A 16,914-nucleotide genomic window follows, 5' to 3' on the forward strand; every position below is an offset into this window, starting at 1 on the left:
GTGGAAAATACAATGACTGGAATAAGTTATAGGGATAATATACTACTGCCTGTAATTGTTCCATGTTTACGCGAAATGGGCCCAAATTCGTTGTTGCAACAAGATAATGCCCCACCACATCGAGCGCGGCTTGTACGAATCGCTATTGAGGAAAATCAAATCAATCTTCCACCCTGGCCCTCTACCTCACCGGACCTTAATGCAATTGAGCATGTTTGGGATTGGTTAAAAAGGCAATTTCTTCAACGATTTGACTTCTTTCAAAGCGCTCTGGAGCTTCGCCTTGCTGTGACACATGTTTGGGAGGAGTTGCCCCAAGAATTAATTAATAATTTAATTTTAAGTATGCCTAGGCGATGCCAATGTGTTATTAATAATAGAGGTGGACCATCTGGCTACTAGTTTAATTTGTATTTGGTAAATTTTTATTTTATAATTTTTTTTAATAAACGGTAATAAATGGGATTTTGTTCTTTATTTTTATTTGGGTCCTAAATTATGAGTAAATTATAATTTATACAAAGAAAAATAATTATATTGTTATTTTATTCGAATAATGTAAAAAAATTGCAATAATTAACTTTTTTCCAATCTTCTCAAAAATATTATTATATTTGTATGTGTTCCCTAGACCATTTTGATGCGTGTAATTGATGTACAACCATAAGCATTAAAACCATTATAAAACTTGATTGACTATAAAATTATATAAAAATTATTTCAATGAAGTTAACCGCCTACGAGATATTGCCGTTTAAATTTTGCCGCACGTCAGCATTTTACTGGGTCAAACTCCGGGAGCTTTCGCTCTACATTTGAATACTCATAAAGCTACAACCGCAAAACAAACACTTTATTTAATTAATTCATTTGATGCTACAATTGAAAATCTCCCCAGAGATAAACTAAATAATTATAATTAGCGAATTAATTCCGCTCTAAATGAACTTATTTTATTTTAGCAATTTTACGAGTTTAAAACGTAATTAAACATCCCTACTGACTTTTCATTTATTTGTCCCTAGAAGGCAATTAAAAACTTCACTAAAAACCCAAACAGGCTCGTGCTTTTGCTCGAACGAAGCTCCCATTGTCTCCGATCCGAATTTATTTTCTGTGTCGGATTTGTGCTTTAGGAGACGAGCTTTTTTCCCATTAAAATACCTCGTTTTGTACTTTTTGCACTGTTGCATCTTTTTGGATAATGGAACATGGCGAGAGAATAAAAAGCTACTTCTCCGTTTCCATTTTTCATTATCCGCCAAAGACTTGATTAAAACTTGCGAACGAAAGAGCCAAATTAAGGTCACAAAATAATCATTTTTTTAAAAAAAATATTTGTTTATCGGATGACGTTTGTTGGTTTATAAAACTGGAGTAACGCCTTATCTACGTGCTTTTTAACATGAATATTAGGTTTTTATGAACTAGCAATTAAAGTCTTATCAAGCCCCTGAAAAATGAAAATTTTAAAAAGCGACAATAAAGCTCTAGTTTGGTGACCTCGGGCTTTATCGAAAAAACAACAAAACCACCGATAAGTTAATTCTTTAACCCCCTTCTCCAACAGCAGTGTTGACTTTGCTTGAATATATTTAACAGACGCTACGTGACATATAACATGGATCCTTTGAAAACTAGATGTTATGCCAAGAGTTTCCTTTATAAACTCGTTAATACGATTATGAAATTTTTATTTGGAGTTTCTATTTCTAGATTACAAGTGGTTTGTTTTCCGTTTATTGCACTGTTATTTCGACATTGAATAGTTTTGTTTATGTTGGATAAGGATTTTACTATCTGGGATGTACGGTGATAAGAATTAATTGTTTTTTGATATCGTAACGGCATGTTTTATACATTTATTTTCTAGGATTTGCGGAATACAATAAGGTTTATGAGGGTTATTTTATGTAATGAGATTATCAATTAAAATGCTTTATAGAGACGAACATTTATAAGGGAAATATTTATTCAAGATACGTCTAGGCGAGAAGATAAAACCTACATTCTTTTATTGGACTTGGATCCATAGGAGTCTTTAAAATGACTGTTGAAATCACTATATTATAATTTGCTAAGCGGAAAAGGGACAAAATATATGTTTTACTAGTTTTTTGTCATGAACCTCCACAATCATTGCTGATATAAAAAAACTTTTTAAAATCACTAGTGAGATAAATATTTTATTACGTCTCTAATTAGATTTCGATGCAGACGAGTTTTTAAAATCACTGTTGAGATTAATATTTCATTAATAGTCACTTCTAAACAAAAAGAAAAATTACTTTTATTTTTTTAAATATTCGGATTCAAAAAAAATTATTAGTCAATATTACAAAAATTTTAGAGCAACCCTTTATTAATCAGATAAAGCTTATTTTATGATCCTAGCTTTAGTAGATCAAAAGTTATTACCAAAAGCTCTGAGAACTCATCAAAGGTCTACTGACGTAGAGCCAAATTAAAATGGTCATAACTTACAAACGGCTAACGCCAAAACCATAAAAATTACTGATTCTTATACATAATCACTAGATCTTGAACTTTGATTATGACCACATTAACTCTAAATCAATTTCAAAATCAATATCAAGGACTTTTAGGTTGTAGCTTCATTAAAACTGATTTTTCTTTTAACAGCCCAAATATCTTTAGTAGCATTAGGTTTAGAGGTTGAGTTAGTATTACAAGAATGTTAGAACGGATTATTACTAATTAAATAAAGTTTATTTCATGGTCGTAGCTTTAGTAGATCAAAAGTTATTACCAAAAGCTCTGAGCCTAACGCATCAAGGGTCTGCTGACGTAGAGCCAAATTCAAATAGTCATAACTTATAGACGGCTTATGCAAAATATATAAAATTTGCAGATTCTTATACACAATTATTGGCTCTTGAACTTGTATTTTGATTGTGTTGACGCTAAATCTACTTCAAAAGGAGTTATCAAGGATTTTTAAGTTGTGGCTTTTGTGAAATTGGCGCTCTTCCTTACAGCTCAAATATCTTCATGAGTATTGGGTTTAGAGCTATGATCTATATTATAAAAATGTTAGAAAGATTCCTTGGTAATCCAATAAAGCTTATTTTATGATCCTAGCTTCAGTAGATCAAAAGTTATCACCTAAAGCTCCGAGCCTAACGCAATAAGAGTCTACTGACATAGAGCTAAATTCAAATGGTCATAACTCATAAAAAGCTAATTCAAAAAGCATAAAAATTTTAGATTCTTATACACAATCACTGGCTCTTGAACTTTTATTATGATCATGTTGATTTTAAATCTACTTCAAAAGAAGTTATCAAGGATTTTTATGTTGTGGCTTCTGTGAAATTGGCACTCTTCCTTACAGCTCAAATATCTTCATGAGTATTGGGTTTAGAGCTATGATCTATATTACAAAAATGTTAGAAAGATTCCTTGGTAATCCAATAAAGCTTATTTTATGATCCTAACTTCAGTAGATCAAAAGTTATCATCTAAAGCTCCGAGCCTAACGCAATAAGAGTCTACTGACATAGAGCCAAATTCAAATAGTCATAACTCATAAATGGCTGATTCAAAAAGCGTGAAAATTTCAGATTCTTATACAAAATCATTGGCATTTGAACTTTTATTATAATCATGTTGACTCTAAATCTACTTCAAAAGAAGTTATCAAGGATTTTTATGTTGTGGCTTCTGTGAAATTGGCACTCCTTCTAACAGCTCAAATATCTTCATGAGTATTGGGTTTAGAGCTATGATCTATATTACAAAAATGTTAGAAAGATTCCTTGGTAATCCAATAAAGCTTATTTTATGATCCTAGCTTCAGTAGATCAAAAGTTATCACCTAAAGCTCCGAGCCTAACGCAATAAGAGTCTACTGACATAGAGCTAAATTCAAATGGTCATAACTCATAAATAGCTAATTCAAAAAGCATACAAATTTTAGATTCTTATACACAATCACTAGCTCTTGAACTTTTATTATGATCATGTTGATTCTAAATCTACTTCAAAAGAAGTTATCAAGGATTTTTATGTTGTGGCTTCTGTGAAATTGGCACTCCTCCTAACAGCCCAAATATCTTCATTAGTATTGGGTTTAGAGCAATGATCAATATTACAAAAATGTTAGAAAGATTCCTTGGTAATCCAATAAAGCTTATTTTATGATCCTAGCTTTAGTAGTTCAAAAGTTATCACTAAAATCTCCGAGACTAACGCAATAAGAGTCTACTGACATAGAGCCAAAATCAGATAGTCATAACTCATAAATGGCTGATTCAAAAAGAATAAAAATTGCAGATTCTTATACACAATCACTGGCTCTTAAAATTTAATATAATTATGTTGACTCTAACTTAACTTCGAAAGAAGTTATCAAGGATTTTATATTGTGGCTTCTTTGAAATTGACATTCTTCCTAAAAGCTCAAATATCTTCAGTAGTATTGGGTTTAGACCTTCAGTAAATATTACAAGAATTTCAGCGCAGATCATTTTTAATCCAATAAAGCTTATTTCATGATTCTTGCTTCAGTAGATCAAACGTTATTACCAAAAGCTCCAAGCCTAACGCATCTAGGGTCTACTGAGGTAGAGCCAAATTCAAATGGTCATAATTCATAAATGATTAGTCCAAAAATAATAAAAGTTACATATTCTTAAAGGGTCACTAATTTTGGTATAAACACCTAAACTCAAAGCTATTCAACAAAAGATACACGTTTTTGTGCTTATTGAAAGCTTTATGATTGAAGAACTCCTTCTCTTTTTCATGCTATACAAGGAGCAAATCATTATTTTGACCTATTTAATTTTTGAATGCACCCATTTTTCCAAACAGGGTCAAGCATCTATAATCCTTGAAAAACTCCTTGTCCTAGTTAGGAAGCAACGAAAAAAAAAAGAGATCCTTACGGAAGTAGTAAAGTTTCACACCGACAGAATATTAAATGGGCGAAATCCGAGTCAGCGTATTACCTGGAAAGTCACGTATTCCCATCCAGGAAAGCAGGATCCCGAGTTAACGTTATTTACGGCGGCTATTTTAAAGTTTAAGAACGTGATAGGGAACTGCCTGGATAATGGTCCAGATTAGGGTAAATCTGTCTGGAATTTTTACGATGCGTTTAATGTGCAAAATAAACTTACCTTTAATGAAGCCATATCGGAAACGGAACGATGGGTCTGGATGGTTTCCAACTGGTCCAGGCACCAGTCCAGCTCTTCTACGGTTTCCATGGCTAGTTTCATGTATGCTTCGTCTGGAATTAAATGTTCGTTAATATCTGGATTAAATGAAAAAGAAGAAAAATGTCTTACCTCCTGGATTTAGATTGCGTGGTTGGGGCGTGGTGACCGCGGCAGCTCCAGAAGAACGTCGAGATCTGGAAATAAAAAATTTATTAATTTAGGGACAAAATTTCCACATAACTTCAATTAAGGTTGATTTAGAGTTTTTGGGGTCAAAATCAAAGTTCATTAGCAAAAAAGGATCTACAAGAATCTGCAGTTTTTATATTTCTTGAGTCAGTCATTTGTGAGTTACGCCAGCAGACTCTTGAAACTTTAAACTGCTGATAACTATTGATCTACTGAAGGGAGAATAATGAAATAAACTTTATTTGGTTCATAATATGCCTCTGCAAATTGAAAGCGTAACGATCCTTTCAAATTAACTCCTGTTTTACTATTAAACGTCACATTGCGAGGTTCTCAATACCTCTATGTAACAAAAGACGTTTTGCATTTACTGAAGCATGATCCAGTAACACAAGGGTAAATCCCTTTGTCGTCTCGTCTGTTATGTGTATTTTACAATTACCTAGGCGACTAACCGAGATATTGAAACCAGTCAAACAATAGACGTAGTATATGTTGCCCTGATAATTCTTGTGTAGAAGATATGAATTAAATCGTCGTTTGTCGGTATACAGTAAGAGGATAAATGAGGGTTTTTTGAAAGCGAAATACGCCATTTAATATCCTATATTTTGAGGTACGTTACGTGTTTTTTTAGTAGAAAGTTTCAAAGATATGACCTCATCTATAGAAGAGTAATTAATTTATTAATATATTCCAGGGATTAAAATCCAGTCAGTTCATTATGCATCAAGAATTAATCACAAACTAGAATTCAATAGAGTTGTCAAACTAAATTTGTTGTAAAACTCGTTTTCCTCATCAATGTGCATAATATTGAACAAACAGATTCATGTGTCCTAAGATTCGTTTTCCCTATTCATCTGCATGAGGAATAAAATTTAATAAATCAGAAACTGCAAAGTACGGCATTTCTGGATAAAACCAAGAGGTCCGTTTGAATCTGGAGTGTCAAAATTTGTTGTAAAACTCGTTTTTCCGAGCAATGTGCTCAATATGTAACACGCAAATCTATGTGTTTGAAAATTCATTTTCCACATCCATGTGAGTAATAATTAACAATTGAACCTGAGTTATTCCTTAATAAATTAATTAATTTAAATGACCCTAATATAAGATTAATTAATTAAAAACTGAAAAACATACTTACTTGTTCGAGGGTACGTTGGTGAGACATTGAAAATTGTTGCGTACGCTCCGTAGACTGGCAAGAACTTGTGCGAAGGGAGTGACTATTAAATCCTCTCCGTGGCTGTAAAAAAACCCTTAATTAATTAAAAAATTACTTAAAGTTAATAATTAATTAGCGGTCCTACCATGCACTATATAAAGCAGCATCAAATAATAATTAAGAAAGCATCCTGTTTCAGAAAATACCCACGCAGTGATGTTATAAAAGAATTAAGTGGTTTAGGAAAAAAACTAGTGGAAAAGGTAATCATAAAGTTATTTGTAAATATACCATATACCAAATAGCGTTCTCGGCATCCTTTAATTAACTTAAAAAAAACGGTTTGAAGCGGAGTGCTTTTTAAGGGTTTATTTTTCATTAAGGGCTAATTTAATTTATTTACGTTGACTTTATATTTTTAATATAGCAGAAAAAAGGGAATATAAAAACGTGGACTTTGCAGAAATTTCTTGATTAACGAACACAGGGATACTTAACCGTGTTTTTTGTTAAATGTCTGAAGGACGTAACCAATTAAAATGTATGTGAAAAAATTTTGTATAATTGTTATTTTCAAAGTTATTCCAGGTTTTTAGGGACATTTTATTTTAAGTATTTGACGTGAATTTGTATGTTTTTAAAGATTTGTACAATTTTTTTGACTTTTATCATCATTTCTTGTGAGTTAATGTCCTTCAAGGGTTTGAAACAAGCAATTTAATTAATCAGGTATAAAAACTGGTTTTTCATTTTACCAGGCAGTTCAGGACATTTGTCATTTCTTACAGGGATTTAAATTAATTTTTTGTGTTTTACAGGATATCGGGGTCATTTTTCATGTCTTTCAGGCACGTGTAGTAATTTTTCAAACAACCTTGCCTGTAGGTTTTATATCTAAAAGTACCGAATTTATTTATTATTTTGTTCAGGATTATTTCACTTTTTCCAGACGTTTTACGTAATTTATAATTTTATTCAAGGCGTTTGATGTATTTTTTTTGTAAGTTTTAAGGTATTTTTGAAAAATTTAATTTTTTGTTTTTCAGATTTCTGATCTTAAATAAAAAATTAATTTTTCATATCTTTTAGGCATAATTTTAACTTTTGCGGGGATTTTATGTGTTTATCAGTTTATTTATGCATTATTAATAAATATTGCCTTACATGTATTTATCGACTGAAAAAAAAATAATAAAATTTTATTTTTCAGAATTTTCTATCGTTTTCCAGAGTGTATGTATCCATTCCAGGCATTATAAAATAAATTTTCATAGGAGCAATTTCTCATTTTATTCCAGGCGTTTGACGTAATTTTAGTTATTTTTAAAGGAATTCCAGAATGAAATTTTACGTTTTTCAGGTTATATGCCTTTCCACGTATTACAAATGTTTTTATTTTTTATTTTTTATATGAGTTTTGTATGTTTATCAGAGTTAATTCTTTACTTTATTTTTAATTTCTTATAACTTTTGAGTACTCGACAGGCTTTTTCTGATTTTCAAGACATCCACACAATTAAAAAGTAAGAAATTTTTATTAATTTATGTTTTCCTAAAAGGTTTTTTATTTATCTTCTATTTAAGTGAATTTTTTAAGTAAAGTTTTCCATAGATTTGTAGAATTTCTATATTCTCCTGGGCCGTAAGTAAATTCTTCATTAATTTCACACATTTTACCCTAATGTTATTCAGGGATTTGTTGTACATTCGATACAGGGATACTAAACCGTGTTTTTCAGGTATTTGAAGTCATTTCTTGCAGGCATTGCAGAAAAATTCGTCACACCTTTCAGGACTTTAAATTAATTTTTTCAGTTTTCCACACTTACTTTAACCTGTTTCCTAGAGATTGGAGAACAAATTTCTACATTTTCTAAGCTTTCAGAGTAATTTTTCATGTACTTTTTATAACCGAAACTAAGAGATTCACTTTCCAATTAGAGGCAAATTATTTTGTCGCTTAGTGTCACTCCTGGAGTAAGAATTCCAATATTTTGATTGTTTGTAAAAGGATTTTAGTTAGTTCTTTAAAAAAAAAATCAAGATATTCCAGGCAATAAAACTATAAGTTTTCCAGAAATTTTTATTAATTTATGTTTTTCTAAAAGTTTTTTATTTATTTTCTATTTAAGTGAATTTTTTAAGCTTTAAGCAAAGTTTTCCATATATTTGTAGAATTTCTATATTTTCCTGGGTGGTAAGCAGATAGTCCTATTAATTTTATACATTTTACCGTAATGTTATTCAGGGATTTGATGCACATTTTTCCCAAGGATTTGATCGCAATTTTTTAATATTTTCCAAGGATTTTACACAACCTTTAAATTTTTTCAAGATTTTTCAGTAATGTTTCATAGTTTTTATACATTCGAATTAACTGTTTTCTTATTCCAGGCATTTGAATAGATTTTTTTGTGTTTCTAAGAGATTTGAATTTTTTTTTTCATACTTTTTAAGGATTTATAATTTTTTTTAATTCCCTCATTTAGCGATTATTTTTCAAGTATCAAGTAAATACATTTTCAAGAATGTTTAACAATTTTTTAATATTTTCCAGGTATTTGAAGTCGTTTCTTGCAGGCATTGCAGAAAAATTCGTCCCACCTTCCAGGACTTTAAATTAATTTTCCAGTTTTCCAGACTCATTTTAACCTCTTTTCCAGAGATTGGAAAACAAATTTCTACATTTTCTAGGCTTTTAGAGTAATTTTTCATTTACTCTTTATAAACGAAACCAAGAGATTCACTTGCCAATTAGAGGCAAATTATTTTGTCCCTTACAGGCACTCCTGGAATAAGAATTCCAATATTTTGATTGTTTGTAAAAGGATTTTAGTCAGTCCTTTGAAAAAAAATTTTCAAGACATTTCAGGCAATAAAACTATAAGTTTTCCAGAAATTTCTATTAATTTATGTTTTTCTAAAGGTTTTTTATTTATTTTCTATTTAAGTGAATTTTTTAAGTAAAGTTTTCCCTAAATTTGTAGAATTTCTAAATTCTCCTGGGTCGTAAGTAAATTTTATAAAATAAATTAATTTTACACATTTTACCCTAATGTTATTCAGGGATTTGATGCACATTTTCCCCAAGGACTTGATCGTAATTTTTTAATATTTTCCAAGGATTTTACACAACCTTTTAGGTTTTCGAGGATTTTCCAGTAACGTTTCATAGTTTCCATGTATTTGAATTCATTTTTTTCTTATTTCAGTAATTTGACCACAATTTTTATGCTGCTCAAGGATTTTACAAATTTTTTCCTTTTTCCAAGGATTTCTTAAACGTTCTTTTTTTATTTCAAGCCTTTAACGACCATTTTTTCAACATTAACCATAAAAATTTTTAAGAGTTTTCAAAATTTTTTAAATATTTCTTCCAGGTATTTAAAGTAATTTTTTCCAAGCATTGCAGAAAATTCGTCACACCTTCCAGGACTTTAAATTAATTTTATAAGTTTTCCAGACTTTTAACATGTTTTTCAGGGATTGAAGAATGAATTTCTACATTTTCTAGGCTTTTAGAGTAATTTTTCATGTACCTTTTATAACCGAAACTAAGAGATTCACTTGCCAATTAGAGGCAAATTATTTTGTCGCTTAGTGTCACTCCTGGAGTAAGAATTCCAATATTTTGATTGTTTGTAAAAGGATTTTAGTTAGTTCTTTAAAATACAAATTCAAGATATTCCAGGCAATAAAACTATAAGTTTTCCAGAAATTTCTATTAATTTATGTTTTTCTAAAAGTTTTTTATTTATTTTCTATTTAAGTGAATTTTTTAAGCTTTAAGCAGTTTTCCATATATTTGTAGAATTTCTATATTTTCCTGGGTAGTAAGCAGATAGTCCTATTAATTTTATACATTTTACCGTAATGTTATTCAGGGATTTGATGCACATTTTTCCCAAGGATTTGATCGCAATTTTTTAATATTTTCCAAGGATTTTACACAACCTTTAAATTTTTTCAAGATTTTTCAGTAATGTTTCATAGTTTTCATATATTCGAATTAACTGTTTTCTTATTCCAGGCATTTGAATAGATTTTTTTGTGTTTCTAAGAGATTTGAATTTTTTTTTTCATACTTTTTAAGTTTATAATTATTTTTAATTCCCTCATTTAGCGATTATTTTTCAAGTGTCAAGTAAATACATTTTCAAGAATTTTTAACAATTTTTTAATATTTTCCAGGTATTTGAAGTCGTTTCTTGCAGGCATTGCAGAAAAATTCGTCCCACCTTCCAGGACTTTAAATTAATTTTCCAGTTTTCCAGACTCACTTTAACCTCTTTTCCAGAGATTGGAGAACAAATTTCTACATTTTCTAGGCTTTTAGAGTAATTTTTCATTTATTCTTTATAACCGAAACCAAGAGATTCACTTGCCAATTAGAGGCAAATTATTTTGTCCCTTACAGGCACTCCTGGAATAAGAATTCCAATATTTTGATTGTTTCTAAAAGGATTTTAGTCAGTTCTTTGAAAAAAAATTTTCAAGACATTCCAGGCAATAAAACTATAAGTTTTCCAGAAATTTCTATTAATTTATGTTTTTCTAAAGGTTTCTTATTTATTTTCTATTTAAGTGAATTTTTTAAGTAAAGTTTTCCCTAAATTTGTAGAATTTCTATATTCTCCTGGGTCGTAAATAAATTTTATAAAATAAATTAATTTTACACATTTTACCCTAATGTTATTCAGGGATTTGATGCACATTTTCCCCAAGGACTTGATCGTAATTTTTTAATATTTTCCAAGGATTTTACACAATCTTTAAGGTTTTCCAGGATTTTCCAGTAATGTTTCATAGTTTCCATGTATTTGAATTCATTTTTTTCTTATTTCAGTAATTTGAACACAATTTTTATGCTGCTCAAGGATTTTACAAATTTCTTACATTTTTTCTAAGGATTTGTTAAACGTTTTTTTTTTTTAATTTTAAGCATTTAACGACCATTTTTACAACATTAACCATAAAACTTTTCAACATTTTTTAAATATTTTTTCCAGGTATTTAAAGTAATTTTTTCCAGGCATTGCAGAAAATTCGTCACACCTTCCAGGACTTTAAATTAATTTTATAAGTTTTCCAGACTTTTAACATGTTTTTCAAGAATTGGAGAACAAATTTTCACATTTTCTAGGCTTTTAGAGTAATTTTGCATTTACTCTATATAACCGAAACCAAGAGATTCACTTGTCAACAAGAGGCAAATTATTTTGTCTCTTAGAGGCACTCCTGGAATAAGAATTCCAATGTTTTGATTGTTTGTAAAAGGATTTTAGTCAGTTCTTCAAAAAAAGATTAAAAAAGTCTTCAAAGTAGTTTACAAATCAATAATTTCTAAATTTAGACTTCTAAAAATCAAGATATTCACTTGTCAATAAGAGACAAATTATTTTGTTCCTTACAGGCACTCCTGGAATAAGAATACCATTATCTGAACTTTTTGTGAATAGATTTTAGTGGTTTCTTTAAAAATAGCTAAAAAATTATTTAAAGTGGTTCATAAATAAATCATTTTTAAATTTCGACTACCAGAATCCCGGATATTCGCTTGCCAATAAGAGATAAATTAATTTGTTCCTTACAGGCACTCCTAGAATGAGAATTCAAATATATTGACTTTTTGTATATAGATTTTATTAAAAAAATTAAAAAATATCCAGACTAGTCCATAAATCAGTAAATTTTCAATTTTAACAATTAGAACACAAGATATTCACTTGTCAATAAGAGACAAATTATTTTGTTCCTTACAGGCACTCCTGGAATAAGAATGCCATTATCTGGACTTTTTGTAAATGGATTTTAGTGGTTTCTTTAAAAATTGCTAAAAAATTACTTAGACTAGTTCATAAATCAATAATATTTAAATTTTGACAACCAGAATCCCGGATATTTGCTTGCTAATAAGAGACATATTAATTTGTTTCTTCCAGGCACTCCTATAATGAGAATTCCAATATATTGACTTTTTGTATATAGATTTTATTAAAAAAAATAAAAAATATCCAGACTAGTCCATAAATCAATGATTTGTCAATTTTGACTTTTAGAGCCCAAGATATTTACTTGTCAATAAAAGACAAATTATTTTGTTCCTTACAGGCACTCTTGGAATAAAAATTCCAATATATTGATTTTTTTTAATGGATTTTATTCGTTTTTTTTAAAAGACTACAAAGGTCCATAAATCAGTAATTATTCAATTTTGACTTCTAGAACACAAGATATTCACTTGCCAATAAAATACAAAATATTTTGTTCCTTACAGAAAACTTTCCAGTTTTCTAAAGATTTTTTTTTTTTTAATTCATGATCTCTTAATTTTTATTAGATTTGTCTAATTGCCTTAGCCAAATAATTTTTTATTTATATGAGAAGCAAATGGTTATTTATTGTCAAATATAAAGTCCAAATTGTTTGCTTCTGATATTACTGGAATTTATATACAACAAGTTTTAGTAAAATCAATGAAGAAAATAATAAGGAAACGAACCGAAACCTAAAAACGTTTCATTAACATAATGATTTACTCCGCCGAGTGGGTTTTGCGTTTCGAAGGGTGAATAAAATAAATTAAAGTCGGTAAAATTCAATTCCATTGCTAAAACAATAAAAATGATAATTTATAGGGATTTTGCTGTACGCAATATTATAAATGTCTCTCTCTCTCTTTGGCTTTTATCACCGCGGGTATCCGAACAATAAACCTGTACGCGGCACTATGATTTATTTTATTTTATTTTATTTATCGTTGTTACGTCTAACCAGAAGGGCATCCGTGAAATTGCAAATTGCAATTTCGCCTAGCGGAAGACGGATGTCTATTTGCGCTTTTGATTATTAGTTGTTATTATTATTATTTATTAGATGAAATACGAGTGAGTTTCAGGTTGCGATATTTATTAGTTTCCTGAATGGGTTTTTTCTTTTTGAAAATTAAATCCTATTGTTTTTCTGATAAAAAATTAGTTCCAGTGAAACACCGGAAATGAATAATTATAATGAGAATATAAAACTCAATGATCTCCTTTGTTTTTATAATAAGGGTCCCTGTTAAGAGGATTTTAATTATACTTTTTAGCATGAAATAATGAACAGAAGTTTTAGTTCGTCATAATTAAAATGCTTTGATTTATTTTGCATCCAGAATATTTAATTGATCATTTAGATTTTTTAAAGATTTAAAGTCTAGACTTTTAGAATAATTTTATGTTTTATTCCAGGTTCGTTAAATCAATTTTATTCCAGGCATTTCACGTAATTGTTGATTGTAAGCATTAGAGATCATTCCAGGTTTTCAGAGGTTATACATAATTTTCCATATTATCCAAGTTTCTATAAATTTTTTGTTAGCAATATTATTTTCCATTTAGTTGTTTTTATATGATTGGCGCAAGATTTTCAAAGCGTTTTAAATATTTGTCAATTTTAATACATGCATTTCCAATTTTTTTTAGTTTGGTCTAAGGTTGAACAAAAAAGTGTATTTTCCAAGATTTCGGAGTGATTTTATATGCCTTCCAGGTATTTTAATTATTGTTTTTTTGTTCCAGAAAATTAACTGAAATTTTTTCGAGGTTTTAAATAAATATTTTTATATTTTCCAGGCTTTTGGCCACTTTAATGTCATTTATAGTATTTTTTTATTTATTTATTTTATTTTTTATTTTTTTCAGGGCCAGTAATGAAAATAGTAATAATTTGTTCATTTAGCAAATTCTCAACACATAATTTACAGTGTATACATATAATGGATACAAAATACTTAAAATTATTGTAATTACAAAATAAAAACAATAATTTTTTGATGTCTTCTAAGCACATGAGTTTTTATTAAATTTTTAAGTAGATTTAAGACTTCCAAGGATGTTTTGTGCTTTCCTAACCATTTCTTAAACATTTCTAAAATTTTTATTTTTTTTAAGAATAAAAAGTGTATTTTCCAGGATTTTGGAGTTAATTTTTATGTGTTCCAGGGATTGTAAATAATGTTTTTTTTTATTCCAGAAAATTGACCATAATTTTTTTACGTAATTTCATGATTTCTAAACGATGGATTTTTTTTCAAAAAGTTTTCAATGATTTTTCATGTTTTCTAACGATTTGTCCTTAATATGTTTTTAAGGTTCTTAACACGGTTTTATTAACTCGGGTATGTATCGGAATCTTTGAGCTTAATTTTCACTGGTTTTTATTTCTTGATCAACTTGAAACTTTGCATACGTATCAAAGGACCGATGACAATGCAATAATTTGATAACAGAAAAAATTATTTTCTACTTTTTAGTTCGATTAACAATAAAAGCGTGTTCTTTATTATTTACTATTATTTATTTTATGCCTATTTTCCAGGCATTTAAAAATTATAATTTTGCCACGAAATATACGTTTTTTAAGTATATTTTATGCTTTCAGTGAAGTCAGTTTTTATGTATTATAGGGATTGTAAATATTGTTTTCTTACTCCAGAAAATTCAGCATATTTTTTTATGTTTTCTATGGATATACATACATTCATGTTTTCAAGGACTTTTCATGTTTTCCAGGGATTTGACCTACATTTTCTTTTAATTTAGGTTTATTTAATTTAATTTAAAAATTATATTTACCAGGATTGTGGAACAATTTTTTATTTATCCCAGGAATTGGAAATTTAATTTTCTTATATACTAGGAAAATGACCATTATTTTTTTGTTTTTTAAGCATATGCATTTTTTAAAACCTTCAAATTAATTCAGTTTTAATTCGTCATAATTAAAATATTTTGATTTATTTTGCATCCAGAATATTTAATTGATTATTGAAATTTTTTAAAGATTTAAAGTCTAGAATTTTAAAATAATTTTACGTTTTATTCCAGGCTCTTCAAATCATTTTTATTCCAGGCATTTTACGTAATTGTTAATTGTAAGCATTAGAGCTCATTCCAGCTTTCCAGAGGTTATACATAATTTTCCATATTATCCAAGTTTTTATAAATCTTTTAATATGTTTTAGGTATTTTTATTATTGTTTATTTTATTCCGGAAAATTAACTAAATTTTTTAAATTTTTTCTATAGATCTAAGATAATGTTTTTTAAGCATATGATTTTTTTCAAATAGATTTAATTCTCCAAGGATTTTCCATATTTTCCAAAGTATTTATTAAGCATTGACATATTTTCGAGGCACTTAGCCACTTTACTGCCATTTGTAGTATTTTTTTATTTATTTATTTTTTTAAGGATCAGTAAAGATAATAGTAATAATTTGTTAATTTAGCAAATTTTCAACACACATAATTTACAGTGTAATATTATAATGGATACAAAACACTTAAATTATTGTAATTACAAAATAAGAACAATTAATTAATTTTTTGATGTCTTCTAAGCACATGAGTTTTTATTAAATTTTTAAGCAGAATTAAGACTTTAAAGGATGTTTTGTGCTTTCCTAACCATTTCTTAAGCATTTCTAAAATTTTTACAGTTTTTAAGAATAAAAAGTGTATTTTCCAGGATTTTGGAGTTAGTTTTTATGTGTTCCAGGGATTGTAAATAATGTTTTTTTTAATTCCAGGAAATTGACTATAATTTTTTTACGTAATTTCTAAACGATTGATTTTTTTTTTCAAAAAGTTTCCAATGATTTTGCATGTTTTCCAAGGATTTGTCCTTAATATGTTTTTAATAATACTATACAGATGTTAAACATTATTGTGAATAAAAGTTTAGTTAGATTTTAATTATTTCAAAGAATTATAAAAAAAATCTTCTAATTGCTTTATAATGAATATTGTTTTTTCATATTAATACTATATTATGCTTTTAAATGTTTATGTATGCAACTACATTATAAATTTTTATTTTCCCTTTGTAGCTTTTATGCCCACGCTTTCTTGCTTTTTCTATGCTTTTTAGTTCGATTAAAGCGTGTTCTTTTAGTTTTTTTAAACTATTATTTATTTTATGCCTATTTTCCTATTAGGTATTTAAAAATTATACTATTTAGGTACCGTAAAGTCGGGTGACTTTGACCCAGTTTTAAAGTTTGTCTAAATTTTTTTATTTATAATATCACAAAAAATGCAAAATTTTTATTAGTTTTATTTGAGTCTTAATGTATTTAATTGAACTATCTACCTAACAGTATGTAGCTAAGTCCTATTTCAAAAAAAAATAAATAAAAAGTGGGTGTGCAATGTCACCCTCAAGGATCGGGTGACTTTGTTCCATACAATATTTTGTGCTTATTTAGGTTTATTTTAAAGATCGGGGCAAAGACAACCATTCGGATGGATATATTTGACTCATTTAAAAAATATAATTTGATTTTTTTAGATTTTCAGAGAAGGTATGTTTGGTAAAACATAAT

General features: G+C 28.4%; 1 protein-coding gene across 12 annotated transcripts in view; it reads right to left on the minus strand.

Moving 5' to 3' along the window:
- The window catches only part of LOC126746405 (cAMP-specific 3',5'-cyclic phosphodiesterase), a 415,679-nt gene that overhangs the window by 84,572 nt on the left and 314,193 nt on the right, over nt 1-16,914 (minus strand). For all 12 annotated transcript variants that reach the window (XM_050454656.1, XM_050454655.1, XM_050454654.1 and 9 more), the window contains 3 exons: nt 6,526-6,627; nt 5,316-5,380; nt 5,145-5,257 (listed from right to left, as the gene is read on the minus strand). In XM_050454656.1, the coding sequence (XP_050310613.1) occupies nt 5,145-5,257; nt 5,316-5,380; nt 6,526-6,627 (280 nt within the window). The remainder of the gene's footprint in view (nt 1-5,144; nt 5,258-5,315; nt 5,381-6,525; nt 6,628-16,914) is intronic.

Source organism: Anthonomus grandis, chromosome 17 (genome assembly GCF_022605725.1).
Source record: "Anthonomus grandis grandis chromosome 17, icAntGran1.3, whole genome shotgun sequence".
Classification (NCBI taxonomy): Eukaryota; Metazoa; Arthropoda; class Insecta; order Coleoptera; family Curculionidae; genus Anthonomus; species Anthonomus grandis.